A 26,438-nucleotide genomic window follows, 5' to 3' on the forward strand; every position below is an offset into this window, starting at 1 on the left:
TCGTAACTATCTTATTACATAAATTTCAATTAATTTTACTTTTTAATAAACGTGCTCTAGATGCAGCTACAGATAAGCACACTCGACCGCAGTGTGATTTAGCTACTACATTTTTTTCTTTTTATTGCTAGATTTAGAATTTATATAACTACAAAAGCTGAAAAATTGAATGAAATGATATGAGAAAATCCATTTTGTCGAATGGAAGAACCATTTCAACAGCATAAAGTTTTGGGCAGAGGTCTTTTTGAGGTACAATGATGTCGGATTTCAGAGCTCGAAATAATTAAATATATTGTCAAGGATTACATCGCCATTGTCAAAATATCTTACTGTTGAAATAAAATAAGTTAAAAAACTTTATTATATATTATATATTTTTTTTTTTTTTTTTTTTTTTTAGGTATTTTTAACAAATTTTTTTTTTAATTTAGCAATTTTAGCCCACAATATTTTGGCAACACTGCTTGACAGCCAAACTCACCTCCATATAAACTAGAAAGGTCGCCACCCTAAAAATAAACTCCATTATTAAATGGATTTTTAAATTTGTTATTTTGATATATCAGAGATATTTTGACGTCAAATTATAGAAATAAATGTCAATTTGAAATATTGGTAAAATTTAAGGAGACATAGAAAAATGCTTAAATGCTCTTAAAAATGATAAAAAATGGTATATCATAATAATAATAGTATCTATCATAGAACTTAATTTAAGTTTGCAAAAAATGTAGCCGTCCAAAAGTGTAGAACGGGTACTCTATAGCGAGGTTTACAATATAACCTATGTACATTTTTAGATATAAGCCAATTAAGCAACTAATGGCTTGGTTTTGATTTAACACTTAACATTTTAACACTGTAAATACTTGAGGTGTATGGCATAATTTTAAAAATATATATATATTCAGTAGGAATACAGAAATCGGAAAGGAATTTGCTTGACGACTTTTCAATAGATAGCACATTTCAACTTTGTGAAATTGTAGACGTTGTATGCTTTAGTTTACAGATAAATTAAGATCTAAATTATCCAAAACTCTGGCAGCTTTAACTACGTTTTAAATTGCACACTATCTTTTCATAGTCCTCCTCTTATACCCTCCTCCTTATATTTCAGGTAGTTTCGCTAATATCCCACCTGCCACATACCACGTGCTATGGCCACGCTTTTGTGTGCATGCATGTGGTGTGCGTATGTGTACGTGTGTCAGTGTGTGTGTGTTCCTAATGGGCGTTTTTAACAATGCGGAGTTGGTGTTGTTGCCACTTTAAGCTGCCACTTCGAGCGGCAATGACGGCGAACAGGTAAATCCAACAAAGCTCAGCTAAAGTTGTTGCCTTTCTTCCATGGCTTTTGCTAATTGAACTTAAAACTCAACAAACTCCTAAATGCAACTAAGTAAAAAGCCTTCAAAAGCAACAAAAACAACAACAACAATAACAACGAGTACTATTACGAAACGAGCGGTAAAAGGTGGTCATTTAATTTCGCTATTCGACGTGCTGCCCAACACGTTGGGACAAGCGAATGCTTTGAGCGTTGACTTGACTTTCTTTTCTGTCTCCTCTTTTCTGATGGTAGAAGATGACCCAAAACGGCGACTGGACAGCCCTGATGCCACGCCCCGCAGAAAGCGCTGGCAAAAGATGATGTTGTTGTTGCTGCCATTGCACGTTTTTCACAATCAATTCACGTAATCAAACAATTCAAGTGGCAAACACTGAAAATGCCAACGTCAACTGGAAAATTTGCGCTACTACCAGCAATATGAACGGCAAGAAAACGAAAAAGGGGTTCGACGAGGGTCGTCGAGCACATAGACACACACCCAAACACAAACACACAGACAAACACAGACACATACATACACATGAGCATGTGCCGAGTATTGAAACGTTGCGATTTATGCGCCAAAAACTATGCTTCGACAGCCACATGAACGAGCACTGACTAAAGGCAGCGACAGTAAGGTGATAGAAGGGAGAAAGCGGGAGAGGCAGAGAAAAGCAGTTGGCAACTGTAGTTGCAGGTGCTGCATACGATGCAATCAAAACAAGCAATGCAAACATATTCTCGAGATATCACACGAAGATTGAATGCTCTATATAATTTACCTAAACAATGATAAGATCTACTTTCATACACAATTAAAAAAATTATTCAAATTTATAAATGAATTAATATAAAATATTCAAGAAATGCAAGCACACATATAGCCTTGTTATCAACGAAATATAGAATATACTTAACAAATTATATTTCACACTCATTTTGATAATATTTAAATCATTTTATGTTACCATACTTTATTTAAGATTATTTTCCTTGTATAAATATTAAATATAATCATAAAAATGGATAAAGAATAGCAATCGAATTAATATTAATGATGCTATTTAAGATCAGATAATTTCTGTCTTAAAGGATAGTTACACTGAAAGCAAAACGACAGCGAATAAAAATAAATGAAAATAAAAATCCCTAACACAAAATAATTTATAAAAAAGTGAAACAAGCTACTTTAAAAAGGAATTGTCAATTAATCTAGACAAGATATGTTGAAACTCTATTAGAGTTCTATGAAAATATATTCCAGATAGTATGTAAACTAAAAACAAAATTCTTATGCTGATTTACCTTATTAACACAAAAAAAGGGAAAAGCAAAAGAAAAAATATTTTACAATTCAGTTATACACAATATTATAAATTATCAAGGTTGCAAACCGGTTCTGAGCCTAACCTTGAAAAACCGGTTCGGGTTTTTAAGCAGCCTGAACCGGATCATGAACCGGACCCTTAAAATTATTTACTTTGCGAGCCCAAACCTAAACTGAACCGCTTTCTAAAATAAAAGGTTCGGTTCTACAAAAAAAAATAATTACCTAAATTTTATGGTTTTCTAATACTACGCAATTATTTGAGACTTCGACTTCATGTATAAATCTTCAAATTAATTTAAATTATCATCCAAATTTGAATTCTATAATAAAAAAAATTAACTGGTTCAAAATGTTGAGATAAATGTATAACAATAAAAATATTTTTTTTTTATGAAATTGAACCAAGGTTCGAACCCAAACCTTGGGTTCAGGGGGTATATAAACCAAATCGCGAACCGAACCGATGTCTTGCTCTATGGTCCTAACAGCCAAACCGAACCTTAAACAAAATTTTTGAGGTTTGCAGCCTTGTAAATTATATTAATAAAGACCCAAGATTTGAATGCCAAATGCTTAATGTAAAATAGTTAATAAATGATGAAGAAGAATTAAAATCAATATTACAAATTATTCAAGACAAGTAGATAACAATTATTGAGAACTTAAAAAATGTTTTTTCGACATGAAATTATAAGATTTTACACGATAAAACATACTTTTGCATCATAATCTCAAAAATCATGGTTTTTGAGTAACGATAGTCTTGCTGTAAATGAGCGATATGTTTAGAACGAAAGAAAGTAAATGCCAAATGGCATGTCCAAGTTAATAGACTTTCAACCTCAAAAAAGAGGTCGAGAGAAATACTCCACCTTGGGACTAGCCAACACAAACACAAGTAAAATCATCGTCGTCGTCTCGTTGCAGTCGCTGTCACCGTTGGCGTCGCTTTTGCCTTTTGTTGACGCAAAAAATTCGAAACTTGCGGAAAAAGTTGTCGCTAAAATGTGGAGAAAGTTACCGCAACAACTGGCGGATACGACTAGATGGCAGAAGGAATGGTTGGTTGGTCGCATGGTTGCAAAGGAACGCCATGCCACACCAGGTTGCCACAGTTGCATTGTTGACCCATTTGCTGGCCCATACCCGACAAGTTGATTGCGGCAATTGCAATTGGAAAACTGCCCAAGGGAGCTGCCAGTATTCAAACGGCCAGGCATTCAGGAACACAGACACTTGGACAGACAGTTGGACAGTTTATGTATCTAATGGTACTTACATGACATTAACCAAAATTGCGAGGCCCGATGTGATCAGCATGATCTTGGCGTTCACTTCATAATCACCGCTGATGAGACGTCCAATTGCTAGCCAGACTAGAATGCCAGTGATGACCCAGATCATAAACACGGAGGCCATGGCACCAATCACCTCGGCTCGGTACCAGCCAAAGGACATCCTGTCAAAGATAAAAAAAAGATAATGTAACTTTTTAAAAGAACAAAGTAGAATTTAAAATATTGCAATAAGAAAATAAAATATTTTGATTAACTTCGGTATTTGTTATCCGATCGTCATGAAATCTCATGATGGATTAAATATTTGGTATGTACATTAAAGTGGATGCCGAGCCGTTGCTTATTACGCGCGGATCCCATGGAACGAAGACTGATACGATTATATTTACTAATGTTTTTATAATAATTTTTTATTAATAATATATAATTATAAAATTAGATACTATCCATTTATAATCCTAACTAATTAGGACGAAAGAGTAAAATTATATTGAGTCTGTCCATAGATTTCTCCTTCCATATAAGTGTAAGTTGGCGTTTTTTAAAAAAATATTTCAGGAAATGTTACAAAAAAGGAAGGAAAAAAAAGAAGGTAGTTGTTTTATTTCAAAGAACTATCTCTCAATATTAGAATTATCATATTGAAATCATTACATTAAATCAGATGATAAAGCAATTTCCACAAACATGACCTATTCTAAGAGATTCTATTCGAGGGAAAAGTGGGACCAAAAAATTAACATAAGTTGATAAATGCGACCCAAAAATTTGTCAAATGCCATTTTAATTTGAGTAGCTCGGACTTGGGGTGCGGCAAGTGGTGTCCAGAGGTGGGAAAGATAGAACATTTGGGTTAGGTTCAGTTCTGTTCCCTAATGTAATGAGCGCATTGCATGTAAGGGAATTTTTGGTGGGTTCAAAGTCAACACCTGAACGAGGGCGGCGCTCGTTCAATTAAAGCACCGCGTCCGCCAGGGGGCGCCACTCTCGTTATAAAATTGAAATAATGGCAATGCCAACAATTTTGCCACACAGCACAGTGGTCGCACTTGTATGGAGGAATGGTATAAAAATAGTTCTACGTGTCCTCTAGGTCTACAATTTAAACTGTGAACTTATAAAAATAATATAAAACCATTTGCGCCCATATGCCCATACCTCCCATTTATATACACATATATAATAAATAAATTACAAGTATATAATTTTTTTAAGTACTTGTGAACAGAAAGTTTATTAATAAAAAACAAAAACATGACACAAAATTAAAAAGAAAATTTTTAAATGAATTTTATATTAGAAAATAGTTAATTATTCTAAAACAATTATTTTAAAACATTCTTTTAATTAAAATATCTTTACTAATTGGTACATTGAAAAAATTGGCTTAAACAAACCAATTTGACATTTACTGCACTTATATCAATAACAAACATATAACAAAATCTTTAAGTTAGCTGATCGAAAAATGCGCATAAAGTTGCCTACTATATTCTGAAGTGCAAAAAAAACGACATTTAAACACGTTCAACTTATTTTAGTACTGAACTATATGCAATGCATACATCATAGGAAATGCAAAAGAGTGCTCTTTTTTACTAACAAAAATTAAAAAATAATTCGTAGTTAAAAACACTTTTTTCGGTAAATTTATTCGTGTTAACATGGAAAGGATAATCGACAAAACACAAATACCTGGTGGTTCGGTAAATTTATTCGTGTTAACATGGAAAGGATAATCGACAAAACACAAATACCTGGTGCATTCCGATCGAAATATTATGATGCCGGGCAAATATTAACAAATTAATAATAATAAACTAAACAACTAAAAGCTTAAGGGAAAGCACAACAAGTAAACAAAAAACACTCACAAAAGGTCATATATGATTTTTTTGTTTAGACGAAGTACCACAACATACAAAGTGTTCAATACTTTAAACAATAGATAATACCTGTTAGAATGATATCCATATTATTCAAAATTTATTGGAGCTGTGATATTTTAAAATTTTTTTACTTTATGGCACAAGACAAGGAAGCAAATTGCGTTGCATGTGGTCTAACTTCAAGGGATTATTTTCCAAAAAGCAACCGGTCACACTCAAAAAAAAACGTTGGTTTCAAATAGATAAATTATTTATGAGATGATCGACATGCTTCAAAATTTTCAAATATTCATTTCGATTCCGGCTTTTTTATTATTGTCGTATGGGAGAGACCACTGTGCACAGTCAGGGTCTCTATGGCTGTTAGCCAGGCTGACTGCCTGCTAACTAATGCGGCACCGGCAGCAACTACAACAAAATGCGAGCAACGAATGTCTCGCCATAATAATACAATTTAATTTCCAGCAAACATCCGTCTCTCCTTAACCCCTTGCCCCTTTAGCAGATTGTGTCAATGTATGGCGCTACATATTATATATACATATATATAAATTTGTGTTTGTAGGTTTGTGTGTGTGTGTGCTGGGTCTCTTGCAGCTTGCAAGTGCAGCCATTTGCTTAATGACCGCCTGCCGTTGCTGTTGCAGCAACGATCCAAAGGCGCAACGCGATGTCTGCCACCTCATACAGGCACATTGGGCTGGATTATGGCCAAAACTAACATAAAGTAGCCGAAAAAAAAACCATAAGATATTCGTGTGGTCAAGTACAGCAGTTAATTGGTTAATATTTGAGATTGGACAAATTAATACCAGTTGAGTCTATGTTGAATGTCATAATATCATGATATATGGTCACAGTAAGTCAAGTAGTGACTAAAATGAAATGAATTGTGAAATTTTGGACAAGTATGAGAAAATATGTTGAAGAAAGTTTATAATAGTATGGAAATAGATAATTTAATTTAGTTTAAGGCAATATGCTCAAATTAAATTCAATTTTTTTTTAAATCCAAATCGTTTGATTAATTGCAATAACAATAAATCGGTAATTGATGGCTCCAACTTAATTATCCGTATGGTCAAAGATTGGTTAAACTTTTATAAATCCCACAGAATATGTCAAGTATTTTGTTCTCAATATTTTTTTTCTTTGAGCCAAATTTAAGAAAATACTAAGCATAATTTTAAATTTCCAACAGGATCGTAGATCCTAAATATAATACATAACATTATTCATGTTGTTACAAATAACTTATGGTCACTTTAATTACATTTCAATAAAAATCGATTTAAGTCTTAAAAATTTGATTAATTCAATCCTAAATTCAATCGAAAGTTAGCCTATAGTTAACAAAATTTCAGAATTTATAATATGCCATTGAAACATATACCTGTGATTACTACCGAAAGGAAGGAAGAAAATAAATTGCAGTCTTTATTTTAATATGAAAATAATAAATGTTAATCCTATCTTCCATTGCAATATATGGTATGTAATTGTTCCAGATTGGTCTAAGTAATAGTGAATATTTTTAATAATTTCGTCAATTGTTATTAGTTGATCTCGGGGATGTGCACCAATGTGCACTGTTTAGTGTTTCGTTTGTGTTCTGCGTTTCTGCGTTTGGCTTTGCAATTGTGCAAATGTGTTTTGTTTTGATAAATTAGGCTTGTCAACTTGGCAACGGCAGCGGGAATAGAATAGAGGATGGGGCAATGGATGTGAGTACGGCAACTGCAAGGAGAGCGGAGAGAGAGAAGCACAAGCACCGCACCAGGCTGAGGCTCACAAGCAGTCGAATCACATGCTACGGCAACAAGAGGCAGAAAGTCTAAGGCAGCGGCAGAAAATTTACAAAATTACCATGCAACACGCTTGAAATTGCAAAAGTTTTTCATTATTCACTTTGTGGCTGCAGTCGAGTCGTCGAGTGAGTGAGATTTTTGCATGAATGAGCAGAACGTGCCAGGCGGGAGCCAGACAAGAGACAGAGGACGAGGACGAGGTGGAATACGAGAACAAGATGGATGCAAAACACCCACGACTCGATGGGTTGCCTCAGAATTACCACTCCTCCTTTTCTCCGACAAACGAAAGGCAGATCCCAAAGACCAATTGAAAAATATGCAACGGCCAAATAGTATACGCAACAGCAACAGCAGCAGCAACAGAAACAGAAGCAAAAGTACAAACAGCAACTGCAACACGAACAGCAACAACAACAGAAGCAGCAGCAACTGAGCAGAAGGCAGTGAAAATTTGGAAACAGGCTTTTCGCCTAATTAGACGAAGGCGAGGAGAGCTAAAGCAGCGCAGGGTAAATGAGGGATGAGAGATGGCAATGAGGTCCAATGCGGACGTAGCCAGCCAAGCGGCAGGAATGATGCCCAAAAAACTTGCAAAAAGATCTCATTTCTTGGTAATACTTGGTTACTCTCTGCTGTCCTTTATAATAAGCTTAGAAGGCATGTGATATATTAGATACAGTTGACCTAGTCATAGATCGTGCTCAGAAATAAAAATGGATAGAATGGTTCTGTGTTAATTTATAGGTAGGTTCCGAATACCATAAGCAAGTCAACTTTATTTTTAATTTTGGATTAGACAATTATATCATATAGCTGCCATAAAATCGCTTGGTCTATATATCACAACCCATCTGACAGAAAATGTATCTGGGCTGGTCCGATATTTGCTTCAAATCGGTCCGACAGATTATATAGCTGCCATTGGAATAATTGGTCAATAATTAAGGATATGTGTCACAATTGTTGTTGTCTCTGTATATATCTTAATCAAACTCGAAGAATATGAATTTTCTCTTGTCCTATACGTCCCGGTCGAGTTTGGTCTAATCGGCTTACTATATCAAAAGCTATCATTGGAACAATCCATGGGCGTAGCCAGACTTTTCTCTGGGGGGAGGCTAATAAGCTTTTTTAGTTCCGTAAATCAAACATTAAATTTCTTGTTAAAAAAAAAAACAATAACAGAAATTCACAAATTTAAGATTTAAACTGCTTAAATCTTATCCAGTCGTCTCTTATTCAGTGCGAAGACGTTAAATTCATCGTCCTTAAATTTTTCCTGCATCTGAACAACCACGCTGCGATGTACCAGGTGTGCAAGTTTAAAATGTCGATTTTTTTTTGAAAAAGAATCGATTATTCCGTAAAAACTATAAAAATTTGTAAATCAAAGTATTCGCCCTCACTTTCTACACATTTTGTTCATCGTTTTGTTCAATTGATGGAAAGAATGCCAAAAGAAATCTTCCTGGTTCGTTAACATCCATTCATCGACCAATTTTTGTATATCCTAGAAAGTAAAGGAGTGCTGCTCAGCCAGTACGCTACCCATCGATAAAAACAAATGACGATCGGACGGCGCTAAGTCTGGTGAATATAGCGGGGGAGGTAGGAGCTCCAAACCAACCGATGAAATTGATTCCTTGACCACTTTAACTGAATGGACCGGAATTTTCTCAATCAAATGAATTTTTTTCGGGTTTGATCCGATCGCCGAATTTCAGAAGCTCGAGGTACACCACTCCCTTCTCATCCAACCAAGCATAGCATTTTCGTGATCTTTAAAAACATTAAATTCGCCACTCTTAAAAAGTTGAAAGCCGCGTTCACAAGTCTTGACAGTTGGAAAACGATCGCCGTAAGTCTACATAAGCGTTCGATGAATTTCCAAAGCTTTTTTCTGTTGTTATAAAATTAAATTATAATTCTGAATTTAGCTGAAAGATCGACATGGTTAATTAGAAAATAAACTACGTAACTAGCTTGTAAGCAAGTTAACTAATATGTCATTTTAAACAGGACAGTCTAACCAACAAAATTACGGTTAAAGCTCGCAGATATCTCGTTTAGTTTTTATTCTACATCTGCTGAAAGAAACTCGACATTTTAAACTTGCACACCTGGTATACTAAGCAAGCATTAGCCAGGTTACAAATATAGTACATGATATAAATTTAATGTCGAATTCAACATTCGTACGCATTTAAAAAGAAAACGACAAAACTTATTTTTTGTTGGCAAAAGGCGATACTTACAGCTCTTGATTCGCACAATATGACGATCAATCGTGCTTCATATGTTTTTTGTTTACTTCGAATGAAATATATTTTATTTTGGGTACGCACGCCTTCCACCCCCCTCGCTACTCAGCAAAGAAGTTATAACTTTGGCCTGCCAAACAGCATCCGGACTGAGTATCCTACTGTCGAGTGCGCTATACTGACCCGCTTGTTCATATGTTATTTTAAACATTATTTGTGAAAGACGTACGAAGAATGAGTTCTATTAAATTGTACATATACTTCTATTGTTGTTTCTACACAAATTTACACCATAGTTCGAATTATTTTAAGATATATTTTGAAACCCCGGTTAATAAGCTAGAGAACATGTTATACATTGGGTATACTTTTTATACCCTGAGGGTATATTGTGTTTGGCAGAATGTATGTAACAGGCAGAAGGGTGCGTGGCGGACCCCTTGTATTCTTGATCAGGATCAACAGCCGAGTCGATTGAGCCATGTCCGTCTGTCTGTCCGTCCGTCCGTCTGTTTGAACGCGTCGATCTCAGAAACCATAAAAGCTAGAGACTTCATGCTTTGTATGTAGGTTCGTGGATACCATAGGCGTATCAAGTTTGTTTTTATTTTTGAAACGGACCACTATATCATATAGCTGCCATAGGAACGATACATCGAAAATTAAGTTTTAGTATGAAAAAGTTTTTTGTTTGTTGAGATATCAGAACCAAACTGATAGAATATGCATCTGGGCTGGTATTATACATCTTGACCAAAATCGGTTAGCTATATCATAAAGCTGCCATAGAACTATACATTGAAAATGAAGTTTTAGTATGGAAAAGTTTTTTGTTTGTTGAGATATTAGAACCAAACTGATATAATATGCAGTATATATCCTGACCGAATTTGGTTAAAATCGGTCCACTATATCATATAGCTGCAATAGAGACGCTCAATCGAAAATTTAGTCTAAGTATGAAAAAACTGTTTGTTTTTTTGAGATATCTTAATCAAACTGATAGAATATGCAATTAACTTGGTTTTGTCCATCCTGGCTGAAGTTCGTTCAAATCGGTCGACTATATCATATAGCTGTCATAGAACCGATTGGTAGAATATCAAGTTTTAGTATGAAAAAGTTTTTTGTTTTTTTTTAAGACATCCTAAGCAAACTGATAGAATATGCATTAATGTTTGTTTTGTACATTCTGACCAGATTTGGTTCAAATCGGTTCCATATATCATATAGCTGCCATAGGAACAATTGGTCGAAAATCAAATTTTATAAAAGAGTACCTGGGCTCAGGGTATCCTACTGTCGAGCGTGCTCGACTGTAGCCGCACCTCACCGCAAGAGAAGCGATTAGGGGGCGGAGCCCCCTTGTTAATACTACTTCTATTGCTACTTCAAGTTATAGGAAAATTATTCTAGAGAATCGAACTTAACATATTTTTAGAAAAAATAAACCAATTATTAAAGTATTTATAATTACCAAGGCTGCAAACGGGTTTTTGGACCAGAACCCCTTTTTTGAGCAAAAGGTTCACTTCGAAAAAATTAATAAATTATTCAGTCATATTTAAACCATTAATTAAAGTGAGATAACTCACAAATTATTAATTTTTTTACAACAAAATTTATTGGATTTAAAAAATCAAGAAAAATTTAAATAATAAAGTTCTTGTGTATTAATAATATAATATTGGAGATTTGTACTTTGTTTCGGTTGACTCTACAGACAAAGATATTCTGTGTACCTAGAAAATTTTCTGATTGTTCTGTAATTCTTCGAATTTTTCGACAAAATATTGAACTAATAAAAAAATCCTATCTTTCAGGTTATTGTAAAATTATTGTTATGTACTTTGAACGCATTCTTCTCAAATTCCCGTTAGCGCCTCAGTTCTGCATGAAGAAACGCACACAAGTTTTGAGCATCGTATCAAAACGTAGGTCGAAGTTGGCACGAAAAAAAAAACTGAGGTTTTTATTGATTTCTGTTAGACTTTGTCAGTTCATCGTCAGTCGTCTTGTACTGCACTTACCGTTGCGTGGATGGACGTCCTGCTATCCAGATTGAAAATAGTGAGATCATAAAACTGGCGAAATCGGTGAGCAAGTGTGCGGCATCTGTTGCAATGGCCAAGCTCTTCGACCAGACGCCACCTGTCGGATGGAGAGTAAAGAGTAAATAAATGCTCAAAAAATTAACTCGCAATCTGTGGGGATAGTGCAGCGACAAAGGACAAGGGACATTCCGCAATCCCCGCTTGGCATCACTTGGATAGCTGAACAGCAAAGAGGAGGAGCTCCCGATGCTTCCAGTGCACGAACAGACAACATTTTCGATTTGAAGGAATAAATGGAGAAATGAAGAAAGCAAAAGAGAAATCGAAATCGAAATCGTAAGGGCAGCAGCAGGGGCACAGAGTGTGGCACATTGTAGGTAATTGCAAAGCGATTAACAGCAACAGCCGACAATGGGGACGACAACGCCGCATTGGCAGAGTTTGAAAATTAAATGTTTATTGTATAACAGCCCACTCCATAAAGGCGTGGGGAGAGAGAGAGGGTGGGAGGAATGGTTTGCCATGATGACAGACAGTAAGCTCATCCGGTCGCCATATTGTTGCACTTCCGGTGCTCAGTTTTTAATCGTCTCGTCGTATCGTGCCGTCCCTTTTTGCAAGCTTTCTTTGACTGACATTTTACTCAACCTTTGTTCGTATTTTTTCCCTTGCATTTAATTTTCTTTACTTGCCAAGTTCTCTGAGGTGAATGAAATTAGTTGGGGAATTCGAAAGGAAAAATCAAAGTGAAACACCCAGAAAAAAGAAAATATAAGGAACCTAAAAAATTGTCAGAAGAGCTTAGACAACTCCCTGGGGTAAACAACTCACCCACAATTTCAGCAATCATGAAAACCAAACACAGGATACTGGCAATGATCAGCTTACGACGCGCCTTTAAGTCCACCCCTCGCTACGGCTTCGATGACAATGGTCCCGAACTGTAATAAAACAAAAAATGAATTTTGTATAATGTCTTTTAAATATTTTTGCTTAATTTAATAGATAAGGCAAGATTGTACTGCCTCGAATTAATATACAAATTATTTACTTAAGCTAAGCATATTCAAAATTTAATTTTGTTTGAATTCCACTATTTAAAGCTGAGGACTATTAGTCACGTTATTAGAACCTAATCTTAAATTAAAATTAATAATAAAAGGAAAGAGCTCATAAATAGATAAAGAGGATTTTGTAACTTAACTTAAACTAGAATGTGGATGAAAAGTCAAATCTGATGGGAAAAATTTATTAGCCTGATCGACAAGCTGTTCCTTTTTGTAATCTATTTATATGTTTAAAATTATTTAATTAAATGTTTGTGTTGTTTATAATCAACTCAGGTCTACCAACTATTTGACACCTCAATTAGTGCAAATTTCAATACTGCCTGCATTGCTTGTTGCATTGATTAAATTTCAGATTTATTAAAATTTATTTCATATTTGCCTCCTAAATTTAATATGTTGAAATCTAAAAATCGCAGAACTCTTGCAAATTATTTCGAGATTGACTCCAGCGTTCTTTACTATAGTAATTTGATATCAGTTAGCAACGAAGTTACTTTTAATTTCGTGTTTCACTTCATTTAAAACATTAAGTTCCAATAAATATATATATTGGCATATCCAAAGAATGGTGCACAGCGATCAAAAACTTAAGATTTATGAAATACTCTTGTGAAATTTCCTTTTGTCAGCATGGATTCCAATTCGAAAAGAGACACAGCAGAATCTAAGTGACCACTTTAAGATTTGAAATTCTTAGGAACCTAAATTCCACTGCCGAACCGAACTTTTGTTTCCTTTTCTCACATATGCCGAGCCAAGTGGCATAGGGATGCTTCCATCCATCCCATAGGGATGCTTCCAGCTACGTCACATTCCTCTTCCAGTCGGACTCTCCTGTATGGTGTTTTTCATCTTCTGTGCATCCTCGTTCTTTGCCATCTGTTATGCCGTTTACATATTTACAAAACAGGCATTTAAATTTATTTAACATGGTACGTGAATAATGACCACCAACGCTGTTTGCTATGGTTGCCACGCCTCGGTAGACCATTCCCATGCCCCCATGTCCTGACTTTGCTCACACATGAGCGGAGCTGGAAGCCTGGTATGGCTGGGTACCAGGGGTCCCCGGTTTTGGTGTCAGTGACAGGCTTGGCCTGTTGGTCGGGTCGAGTCGTGTTGGCCAGGAGCAGTCTATTAAATACTTTATTGCATTTGTCGCAGCCGTATTTCATGCTTTGTCATTTCCGCTGCATTTTCTTTGCACTCTTTTACTTTTCTCCTCCTGCCCCCTTTACCGCATTCGTGTTGTGCAGTTTTCTTTGTTACGTGGATGAGGGGTTCAAGGAAGACTGGAGCAGAGGCAGGAGCCTGAGCTGGAGCTGGAGTACGATACACATGCAGAATGTGCATATGCTTGGCTTGTAGCTGGTTCGTTGCGCGGTTTCTTCATTTGAATTCAGCACAAGGACGTCGTCTGCCTTTGCCTCTTTCGGTTCTCCTCCTGCCCAATAGAAGTAACAATGCCAGCAGCGAAATTAAATTCCAGTGCATAACCAAGGCTTGGGCCAAGCGTACAGGTACGAATTCCCAATGCCACATGAACATTTCACCTATTAGAGCTGCACACACAGTTTGCCGCTTCGACTGGCAGCTGCTCCAGCTACTTGCTTCTTGGATCCTTGGCTCCTTCCTCCTGGACGTCTTCGTCCTCATCTCAGTCGTCGTCATCGTTGCAGCTGATGCATAAAAATCATCATACTTGCAATTTAAACAACTCCAATCCATCTGCATCTTTAATTGGTCACATTGCTTGGTTCCCTCTGTTTGTTTGCGTCAATGTGTGGAAGTGCGGCACGGCACTCAAATGACGTCTTCGGGTCTTGGTTATGACTACTTGGCATTCATTGAAGTCTCACACTCTTTTTCTCTCTCTTTTACCCTCTCGAACACCAGAAATGTGCACATCTCGTGAATAATAAAAGATCAGCTTCCATACAAAGTAGTAATTATATAAAAATAAATATTGTAGCTCATTCTTAAAAAGAATTTTTTACTTTAATATTCCTTTAAGTTTGGTAAAAACCAAATTGGGAGAAATTTTATATTAAATTTTGAGATTGTACTGTGTTTTTATAAGGGACTGTAATCATTAAAGGTTTTATTGATAAAAAATTATATAAAAAACTTTGATAAAAAAAATAATCATAAAAAATTGATTATTTCTTGAGTCTTTTTGTTTTATTCATAATTAAAAAAATCTTAAATTTGAAAATCATGGTGAAATTGCATAGATTACCCTTAAAATATATTTGTATACTTCACGCTCTTTTAAAGACACTATAAGTGAATGATATTTAAGGTAAAATAAAAAAAAAAAACATAAAAATAATCATGATTTACCGACACTGGTTTGCAAACAGTGAAACAGAATATTTGTAAATAATCATAGAGTTGAGCACGTAAGAACAAACTCTGTCTACAAATTTTACTGAGTATTTTATATATATGACTCTTCAACTCATCAATATCAAGTACAAAGCGGACTTAATTTTACAGATTTTTCAGGGTCTTTTAGGTAGCATGAGTTTAAGTAAGCTTCCTTACCTAGACACTTAATTTTAAAACAAATAGTTGAGATTGCATTAAAACCAATCTATCTAAGTATGTATTACTCGACACCGTATACCTAGTTTACACGATATTTCATACTTGCAACATTTTTTGCTTACACAGACCTTCACATTTTTTTATATCCATGAGCTTGAACAAATTCAGAGCACATAATCCGAGCATGTCACTTGGGATAACAACAAAACAATAGACTAATTCTGATGGAATATTTATTAACGGATCGGATTGAATGATGATTCCGATTCTCTAGATAAGACACATCTGGATCGCGCTTAACGAGAGACTGTTGCGTGGCAAGCAATGTAAATTCACCGTGAGCTAGAATCTTGACTGTTTACAGACATGCTTCGTTTATTACTGTTACTTGTTAGTTGAGACATGAGAAATACATGATTAGGCAACAGATTGGATAGCTGATGTTAAGATTGGATGTTGGATATTGGCCAGGAGACATAGCAGCTTCGTCTAGACATGATGTAATGTCATTTAAGGTCGTTCGTCTGCCAAAGAATTCAATCAGTAGAGCAAAGAGGACGATACAAAAAGCTGCGGTTTCGACTCCGAACATTGCCTTCGATGTTCATTTATGTATGTACTTATTGAAGAGGAAATTAAAATACATAGCTGATAGGAGGGTGGGGGAGTAGGAAAATTGCATAGTTTGTACACCAATTTTTGGCCATTTTCGTTATAGAAAAATGAGCCGGGCATTTATTTGACTGCGTTGTCATACGTAAATTATGAGACCGTTCTGGCAATTTATGGCATATGGCAATAGTCAAGCGTCGGTCCAAGCATAAATTTTGATTACGCCCAGGCGACACAGCTGCTGCCACCGCCTTTTGGCCACCACAAAATTGCGACCAAGTCTGCAACGTTGGAAATCATCGACTGATTGATGACAAAGCGTAAAACCCATTTAACGTTAAGGAGATGGACTGGGAGTAGGTGGAGTCTCCTATGGGACCCCCTTGTACTGTACAGTTTTTGTTAAGAAACGTTCATCTTTTAGGGATTACATTGCCAAATCTGCAGGTGGTAAGCTACGTATTCAGCATGTAAGAATTCTGTATTAATTCCGGTATACTTTATTTCAAATTTGGATAACGGTCTATAAAGGGCTTTTAATCATGAATTCAAAAATATTTTTTATTGCGCGATTTTTAGACCCCGTACTTAAGAAAAGTACTGGGGTCTATTGGGTTTGTTGTAACGTATATGCCCGTCTGTCCGTCTGTCTGTATGAACAAATAGATCTCAGAGACAATAAAAGCTAGAGACACCAAACTTGGTATGAAGGTTCCTCTATTTGTTTCAGAATTTGGCCACGCCATAGAAAATTTCATATTGAAATTGTAAGAACAATTTAAAAAGCTAGTGGCACCAAACCTGGTATGTAAATTCCTCTATATTGCAGGCAGATCAAGTTTGTTTCTCTTTTGGATCGGACCACTATATCATATAGCGCCTATAGGAACAATCGGTCGAAAATCGAACAACTTTTTTTTATGAGATATCTAAGCAAAACAGATACAATAAGCATATAACTTGGATTTATATATCCTGTCCAAAGATGATTCGAATCGGACCACTATATCACTTGACCGATCGGAATAAATCGTTTACCTTTATAATTTCCTAAATTGCTCTTCAAATTTCATTTTTAGTCCCCGTACTTAAAAAAAAAATAGTATATATATTCTTGATCAGCATCAACAGCCGAGTCGATATAGCAATGTCCGTCTGTCTGTCTGTCCGTCCGTCTGTATGAACACATAGATCTCAGAGACTATAAGAGCTAGAGACACCAAATTTGGTATGTAGATTCCTCAATATTGCAGGCAGATGAAGTTTGTTTCTTTTTTTAATCGGACCACAATATCATATAGCGCCCATAGGGACAATCGGTCGAAAATCAAATTTTAGTATGAAAAAATTTTTTGTTTAATGAGATATCGTAATCAAACTGATTGAATATGCATATAACTTAGCTTTATATATTCTTACCGAAGTTGGTTCAAATCGGTCCACTATATCAAATAGCTGTAATAGGACCGATCGGAATTTGGTTTTATGAACATCTCAACCAACTAATACAGTATGCATTTTACTTGGTTTTATATATCCTGACCGAAGTTGATTCATATTGGATCGGTCATAGGACCGTTCTGGCGAAAATCGTAACCAAACTGACAGAATATGCTTTGGAACTGGTCTTATACATCCTTAAAAATTTGGAGCAAGTAGTTGAAAATAAATATTTTTGAATTTTTAGCAGTCTTTGCTTTTTTCAGTCGACAGTCGAGTAAGATCGACTGTTGGAGAGCGAAGCGTGTTTACGGCCCAGGAAGTAGATAACGCAGCTGTTTAAGAAACTACTTGTGACCGTGTGACCAAATCGGTGTTGGTAAACGGTCCATAATAGTGACAAGTTGCACGAAACAACAATTAAAAAGTCATTTTCTATGAAAACTTTAAAATTCGATTAAAAATATACCAGTTATGTCCAAACCAAGGCTGCAAGCCTCCAAAATTTTGTTAATAGTTAGGTTCGGCGGTTCGAGCCATAGAGCAAGACATCGGTTCGGTTCGCGAATTGGTTTATATACCCCCTGAACCCAAGGTTTGGGTTCGAACCTTGTTTCAATTTTATACAAAAAATATTTGTATTGTTATACATTTTGAACTAATGATTTTTAATGATAATTTAAATTTATTTGAAAATTTAAATATGACTTATTTTAATCCGAAGTCTCAAAAATTTGTGTAATATTAGAAAACCATACAATTTATGTAATTATTTTTTTCCAAACCGAACTTTTTTTTTTTGAAAAGCGGGTTTCTATTTCGGATTTTTTTTATTTTTGAGTTGGCCCAGGCTAATAGCCCTTAACCCAGATTTGTTCATGGTGCAATTGGATAATCTACTGACTCCGCAACATCGCAGAAACCGTCACTACTCATTTCGAAATAGAATTCAAATTTGAGCATTGCTTTAAATTTCTTTCTAAATGTTAATTTCCCACATGCGAGAAAACTTAAGAATTGGCCAATGATTGCTCAATTTAAGTTATATGAAGAATGAAATCTGCGATGCTGCGGAATCTCTAGCTTACTCGCCTGCAGGAAATGTGTTAACCTCATATTAAACGAAGTTTTCCCACATTTTAACGGTCTATACAGTTTTCGTCGCAAAAGGTCCCATTGGTTAAAAGGTGTAGCAGGATAGGGAAATTTTCTCACCGTTTGCAGGTATGCGGACCAATTCCAGACACGGTGATTTTGTCATCGTCATTGTCGTCGTTTGTCGATATTCACAACCGTCGTTCATTTCCATTTCCGTGTCGTCTGCCAATTAGCGCGCATTACCGGGTAATAATACACAAATTGCGCAAAATTTTTTCGATTTTCAAGCGAACTGAGCAAACAAACATACATATAGAAAAAAAATATTTAAGCTTGGCGAAAAATGCTGTGAAAACTAATATTGTTGTTTTTGTTTTCGTTTTTGATGTTTTCTTTCTGTCGTTATTTGCATTGACTTTTGCTGCTGCGTTTTCTTGATAATTTATGAATGACTTCAAATTGCTGGGCGCTGATTGAAAGCGACACGAAAATTGGCGCAGTTTGTCAACCACCCCTCGCTCACCCCATCACTTTAGTGAAATAAACCCATTATAGAGAAACTTACCTTCAACTTCAATGTTGTTCGAGCGTCCATGCAAACAGAAAATCTGTGTATTTGTTGTATGCGGTGCATTGTTGTTGTTGCCATTGCGGGCTCGTTCCACAGCTGGCAGCGTTGGTGTCGTCCCGTAATTGTTGCTTCTCCTGCAAATGCGAATGAATGAGACAACTATATAGTATCAACTGTATGCATGTACATGTATATGGGTGCATGTAAATGATCGAGTTGTATAAAGTTTCGTATTTCGATGTTTTCGATGCTTTAATTGTATTTGGTATTTTTTTGTGTACTCTCACTCCACAAAATACCAGATAAATGAGAAAGTTATACGAATACCAAACACAAAAGAGAATTAAACCACTTGATAGCTGCCAAGTGTGGTGTTTAACCAGCACAATGTAAGCGCCTCACACTACCCCCCCTCTCACTGTACTAAATTCGCGTAATGAACAACAGGAATAAAAAAAATACGCCGAAGCGAACGAAGTGCATGAAAAGGGTTTTTTTGATAGGTGCTAAAATGAAAGCTGCAACGGGAAATTCAATTTGAAGTTTTGTTACTTAACCCAAACTACGGCGACTACTTAATGCCACGCCTCCCGCTTGCACCGCCCCTTCATCAACGGCACGACAACAGCAAGCGTATATGTGTATGTGTGTGTGTGTGTGATGTGCCCGTTGATAAGTTTTCTGTATGTGTTTGGTTCTTCAGTGCGTAAGTATTTGAGTGTGTGTGTGTGTGTGTGTGTGGGCGTAATTTTTACTACGAAAAGTGCAAATGGCGCTAAACTACTTGCTCTGCAAGTTTGCAACGCAATTGCAACAAAAAGCACTAAAAAAAAGAGGTAAAAAAGAAAGTAGACTGAGAAAATATGTAGCTACTTCACTTTAAGCGCATTTTATCAGCAAGCAGGCAAGTTTCGAGGCCTTTTCACACCTCTGACAGTTGTCAGGAATCCCACGGTCCCACGGTCCGTCGCTTTCACGCCTATTTAACAAATCGGCAGCTCATTTGGCGACTTGACTGCTTTTTATGTTAATTTGCCAAGATTTTTATTCGCAAGTTAAGGAATTTGCACAAATTTCCAACAGTAAAGTCAGCGGATTTTATATTCCTTCTGTTCTCATCTCCTCACTTACGTCACAATTGGAGTGTCTTCATTTCTCGACATTATGGGACAAGAAGTATGCACATATAGTGTACTATTTACAATTCGCAAAATAATTAACAGAAAACGTAAACGAGAACTTTACAAGAGCAAGTCTGAAAGTCAACTGGATGAGTTTCTTATAGATGATGATGATCCATGTCAAGAGAGGAGGCTGTCAAATCAGCAACGGCGATAAAATCAAAGCAAACAGCAGATAAACGACTGATAAAACTTACAACCCAGGAAGAGAGTCGTGTGCACATTCACACATACACCCACACATTCTGTATACATTATATGCATCAGTTTAGGCAGCGACGGGAAAGGGAATGAGAAATACAAAAGAAATTGTTAGCAAACGGGGACAGCAAAAATGCATGAAGACAAACACCTTCTGTAATCAGTTGACAGTGTGGTGCGAGCAAAGCACACGGACTGCTTTTTTATTTCTTTTAATGGTAACGTGCGCTATGCCTTCCCTAAAAATTGTTTACAATTCAAAGCATTAGCCGGAGATTATAAAGAAGGCTGATTAGAACGTACAAAACGTCTGCCTGCACTCGCAGCGTGTTGAGATTGGCGCCAATTTAAGAGCGATTGCAGCGTTGCCAGATGACTAAAGAAAGAAAGTTGATTTCTTTCAATGTATCTATGTATATTATTTTGTTATCGGTAATTCAAATCGCAACTATCAAATTTTAATATTAATAACAACTAATATTTAAATAGTTATTAAAAATCATTTATACAATTTATAGAAGCAACTTTTCTTTAACAAAGTGTTCGGAACAATTGAAATGCACAAACAACACAGCAGCGGCCAAACGTGCCTGCAGTTCCTGCTGACTTAAATCGTGAGACCATTCGACGCGTCCCCAGAACTTCAGTTGATATTCCTCCTCCAGGCGGGAAAGAGCTACTGCCTTGTCTACATTAATCTGCTGCTCAATTACAGCACAGGCCAGCACAATGGACTTTAAAGTATCCACCGCAAAGGTGTAACCTGAAAAAATTACAAAAAGGTTATATCCAAAATCGAAAGAAAGCCAAAATGTATCGAGTTGCTTACCGTGCAACGTTTCCAAGCTGAATGATTGGAAATGCTTGGCAATTTTAATTTTATCCTCATCGGTTACATGAGGTGGTGTTATGGACATGGTCTTTTGCAGATTGGTTTCAAAACGCCTATTAAACCAGTCGATTAGCGGATCCCATTCATTGCACTGCAGCTCCTGCAAAGCCTTCTCATCCTGCAATCGATAACAGGTGAAACAAATGTTTATTTACAGTCCAAAAATTGTATTAGCAATCAAATAAAAATTCACATAGATAACTCTATTTTGTCATTTTCTTTTTATTTTTTCTTCTATTTTTTTTTTTTTTAAGCGTAGGGTTGTTAGAATAAGTTAAAGAAAAAAAAGAAATAAATAAATACTAAGATTTAATGGGTTTAATTAATCGTGTTTATAAAAATAAAAGAACAATAAAACTATTTAAAAGAAAGGTTATCTTCGGTAATTCAAAGTTTTGATACCTTTGCAGAACCCTGAATTGAATTCTGGACTAAATATTATATGGGACCTACTTTAGTCAATTTTGTCCAGGATGTATAAAATAACACTAGCTACTTAATCTAAGAGATTGGTTGGAATATCTCAACTCATAATATCATATATCAAAAACTGTTCCAAGAAATCCTCGACGGATGCAATAACCAACGAACACCACATTACACATTAAATTTAAAACAGGCATAATACCCTGATTCTCAATCGTTTTCTTTTGGTGGAATTATTGCTTTTACAGATGCCCTATATGCTCCCTCCACTCTATAGACTCAATTTCGAGCACTACCCATTCTTCATCCGCAACATCCTCACCAAAGACCACCCAAAATTTAAAATCATTTGGATCCCCATCCATGTATGCCATCAGGGGAAACGAATTTGTTGCGATAAAAGCAACTAAAGACATTAAAAAATATCAAAAAAAAAAACACTCTCCGAACTGAACTTAACCCTATGGTATCAATATAGTTAATTGTTGTTATTTTATATTATATGTACCAATTATGTTAAAGAAGCCCGATCGGGTCGGTTCCGAATATACACTGCCTGCAAAAAAGAGACTAACTTTCATTTAGATGGGTTTTAAACGGACGATCAAGTCTATATAGACTTGAAAATAATATAGAAAATACATTATGTGATATTTTTCCTACTATATTAATGGATTACACATATCCTGACACCCTTTATAAATATTTGACCATGTTTCTGACTTACATCATATTGGAAAAGCACTGTATCGGTGGCCAGGAAGTTGAGCAAATAGTTAACCATGTCGAGCTTTGTGAGATGGTTGGGATTGTCGATGGCCGTGAAGCAGAGTGCGGAAATGTGCATCCGCGAGCGGACAATGTGATCCTTCTGGCTGTCGAACTCGGTGGCCACGGCAATTGCCAAGGGTTCGCTTTTCACCGTAAATAGCGTTCCGTTGGGCGTCTTCAGCTTGCGGTGATCTAGTGTCACCTCGTAGCCGGAATCCGTACACAACACGTTTGTCTGTTTGTAGAAACGTTTTGGCTGCGCCGCTTTAAAAGATTAATATCGTTGTTGCCGGTTACGAAATCTACAATTTGTTGTTACTCGTTTTAAGTTACCATAATGACGGACTGCAGCGAGTGTGGGGGCTTGCCATTTGACTCTGTTGCTGAGGCTTAACAATCGAATACCCTTTGTTATTATGAAATTACTCATTTTTATAAAATTTATTTATTTCAAAACTTATTTCAACAAATTCCTGAGTTTAGCAGCTTGTCGCACCAGTGTTGCCAACATTGTTGCCAAGTTAGCCATTTTATAGATAGTTTGGCTATTTTCAGAGTTCGTTTGATAGGAATATTTCAAAATTGCTATTAGCTGTAAATCTGGCAATTTAAATATATTTTCAGCTAGTTTTGCTATTCAAATTGTTGGTAAAACTGTGCAAAAGTGCCCACAGCAACAAATTTTGATGCCAGAAACAGCTATTGTTCCCCCAAAAAACTTGGCACCACTGGTGTGGAAGGCTGCCACTCGGTCCAAGGACTGCAACCCTGTAAAATTTTCCGATCTGGGAACATGTACCATTTTAATCAAATTGCAAAATTGTTTGCAGCCAAGAAAATTCACTTATTTTTAATTTTTCTTAATAAAATATAGAATTTCTTAAATTTTTGCAGCATTTTTGTTAGATTTTTGATACTTTTGTGGAATTAAATTTATAGCTTCTCTACCCTTTGGGATGACGAACTTTAAACCTTCATAGAAATGTTTTCCTTAATTTTATCTAATTTCGAATCTAAATTTTAATCAAATTCTTGATTTATTGCAATGTAATAGCAATTTAAAATTTTCATTAACTAAAATTTACATTAACTTGTGGCCGCACACAGTTGGCTAGTATTTTTGCATCTCAATTTCATCTATTTTTCAGGTCGTGTCGCTAGATTTAGCGATAAATTTAAATTTAGGTGGCAGCATTTGGGCAAGTAGCAATGCATTGTCTTTTAAGGCGCCGCGAAACTCGCGACTCGTTCGATTTCAATAAATAAAAATTTGAAAATCAAGTGGTGGAGAACTTAAATAATAAACCAATCTCCTACATTTTGAGAGAGAGCATTTTTAAAGTCTAAAGCAACCAAAATTTTTGAATTGATTAAACCCAGTTTATAAGCTTCCTTAGCTTTATTAAAAATATAAAGTATTTGCTCAGCTTTCATTAGACCATTAACTAGCTACATTTCAAAAGGAACGAAGAAACTAAAATTGAGCGACTGAGATCACGAATTCATTGGCCGCTGTTTAAAATTAAAGCTAAAACTAAACCTTCTTTCTCCATGAAGGTCATCTTAAGACTAACTTAATCTCCATACGACATTGCGTTACTTAATTTTACGATCAGTGAGATAGCCCAACCAAATTTCCTGCTGGTGCAGCCAGATATCGAATGTCTGCTCCAGCTGCAGATACTGTTGCTCCTTCAGCTCGAGCTCTTTCAGACTATTATCGCGCTGCTCCGCCAGCAAATCGTTCTCCCTGCGAAGTGCCTCAATCTGGGCCAGCGTTATCTGCCCAGTACGTGGCATGAAGCTACGCCGACGAATGCGGCGTCCTCCGCCTGACGAGGCAGATCCACTTTCAAACGGACTGGACAATTGTTCATGAATGCGATTTGAGGGCGCTAATGGGGGACGATTCGGAGTCGCTGCTGCCATTTGTAGATTGGCATCGCACTCGTCGTTCTCCTTGATCTCAGCCTTGATGACAGCTGGCATCAGCAGCTCCGATTTAATTGGCGGCATTGTCTGCTGTCCATCCACAAAGGGACAACTGTCCGGTTGCTGTGTGAACTTCATGGTCCGGCAATCGTGTCGGCTGAACCGTGGAAGACTGGGCAACTCGTTGCGCACGTGGTTCTCGATCTGTTCTATCAACTGGGACTCTGTTTGCACTGTGGACGCCGTCTTTGTGGACTCGAACATGCTGTCAATGAGCTGATAAAGACGCCAGTTCGATTTGTACTTTAAGTCGTTTTCCACACGACCGTGTTCGATTCTGTGCACGTGCAAGGAAATTAATTACCGTATTTATTTTATTTATAATTTGTACTCAACTTACAAATACTTGTTGCGGTAGCTACTAATGCGACGTCGAACTTCTTGCTTGTTCAGCCTGATTCCATGTTGTTGCAGGCTGGAAGCAATGTCTCGAAATATTTGCAAGTTTTCAGTGTACGATGTTATTTGGCTGAGATATTCGCGCCACAGTTTCACAATTGTTGCTTCCTCGTACGAACTGTAGTAGCGTAGCCGCATATTTTTGGGTCCGCGCTTGTGAATTTGCTTGTCATTTTCGGGATCACTCATTTTGTAGTTCATTAAAATTGAGAATTAATAAATATCATCACAAGACAACAAACTGTGCTCATGAGCGCAATAGAGATGGGAGTTGCTCGATGAGTAGTAGGGATGTCGAAATATCATCGATATATCGATATATATTTTTTGGGCGATATTTTTTTTGGCGATAATATCAATATCGATATAATTATTTTATATTATTTTGCGAAATTTTTAGTTGTTGCCGTACTCACCAGTTTCTTTTTTTTTTGTGAAACATGAAAGCAATATCATACTTTGTCAAAATGGATAACACTGCATCCAAGCGCAAACCGTGTAATGAAATATGAAAATTAGTGGAAGCACCACTAGCTTTAAGTGAAAACACGGCATATTTTAGGTTGTGCCCAGATATTTATATCATCGATATTATTGATATTTTTTATTCAAAAATATCAAAAATAAATGATTTCTTTTTTATATCAAAATATTTTTGATATTGATATTTTAAAAAATATCAACATCCCTAATGAGTAGAGATGTGCTATGCTCAAAGTACTCAAAAAGGGCGGTTAAGCTTCGTTGGTGCAGTCAATGGACTTACAATCACTTTGATAATCGATATATGATTAAAAACAACCGTTGATTGGATTGGAAGAAAATAGTACTTTATTTCCTAAAATAAAAAATTATATAAAAAACAATTTTACTGACTACCTTTAACATTAAATTTAAATTTATGTACGTTTTTTAAATTATCATTGATGTAAATTTGACAAATCGATAGCTTGAGCCATCGAGTTAATCAACTGAAACTAAATATCGAATAGTATTAACATCAACGTAAATTTCAGTGATTGTTAAAGGTATATTTGTAAATATTTAAAATTTCTGTAAATTAAGTTAATACGCTTTTACAAAGATATTAGAAATTCTTTTTATAAGCAATAAAGCTTTTTTTTTTGGTATTTTTCCAAACAACGGTCCACAGTAAATAAAAGCAGTCTAAAATCTGTCGTTTCATGTGATATTTACTCAACCATTGATTTAATAAGTTACTAAGAAATTACAATGTATTGAAATAGCTAATA

At 36.0% G+C, this 26,438-nt stretch overlaps 3 protein-coding genes across 3 annotated transcripts in view; all 3 read right to left on the reverse strand.

Annotated features, from left to right (window-relative positions):
- LOC117781348 (zinc transporter 2) overlaps window positions 1-20,606 on the reverse strand; it is a 29,097-nt gene extending 8,491 nt beyond the window's left edge. The window contains 6 exon segments of the mRNA XM_034618092.1: window positions 3,949-4,128; window positions 11,959-12,079; window positions 12,814-12,888; window positions 12,891-12,923; window positions 19,318-19,457; window positions 20,455-20,606. Coding sequence (XP_034473983.1) covers window positions 3,949-4,128; window positions 11,959-12,079; window positions 12,814-12,888; window positions 12,891-12,923; window positions 19,318-19,457; window positions 20,455-20,486 — 581 coding nt within the window. The 5' untranslated portion in view covers window positions 20,487-20,606.
- A 582-nt stretch (window positions 20,607-21,188) lies between these two features.
- On the reverse strand, window positions 21,189-23,285 carry LOC117780114 (ATP synthase mitochondrial F1 complex assembly factor 2). Its single transcript, XM_034616522.1, has 4 exons — window positions 23,128-23,285; window positions 22,751-23,058; window positions 21,535-21,715; window positions 21,189-21,468 (listed from the first exon to the last, which is right to left on the reverse strand). Exons 1-4 carry the CDS (start codon window positions 23,222-23,224, stop codon window positions 21,218-21,220), a joined length of 837 nt encoding a protein of 278 aa, XP_034472413.1. The 5' UTR covers window positions 23,225-23,285; the 3' UTR covers window positions 21,189-21,217.
- Window positions 23,286-24,180: 895 nt separating this feature from the next.
- On the reverse strand, window positions 24,181-25,427 carry LOC117780639. Its single transcript, XM_034617252.1, has 2 exons — window positions 25,127-25,427; window positions 24,181-25,063 (listed from the first exon to the last, which is right to left on the reverse strand). The coding sequence occupies exons 1-2, from the start codon at window positions 25,384-25,386 to the stop codon at window positions 24,391-24,393; spliced, it is 933 nt and encodes a 310-aa protein (XP_034473143.1). The 5' UTR covers window positions 25,387-25,427; the 3' UTR covers window positions 24,181-24,390.
- Window positions 25,428-26,438: the final 1,011 nt, after the last annotated feature.

The sequence above is a fragment of the Drosophila innubila genome, assembly GCF_004354385.1.
Source record: "Drosophila innubila isolate TH190305 chromosome 2L unlocalized genomic scaffold, UK_Dinn_1.0 4_B_2L, whole genome shotgun sequence".
NCBI lineage: Eukaryota > Metazoa > Arthropoda > Insecta > Diptera > Drosophilidae > Drosophila > Drosophila innubila.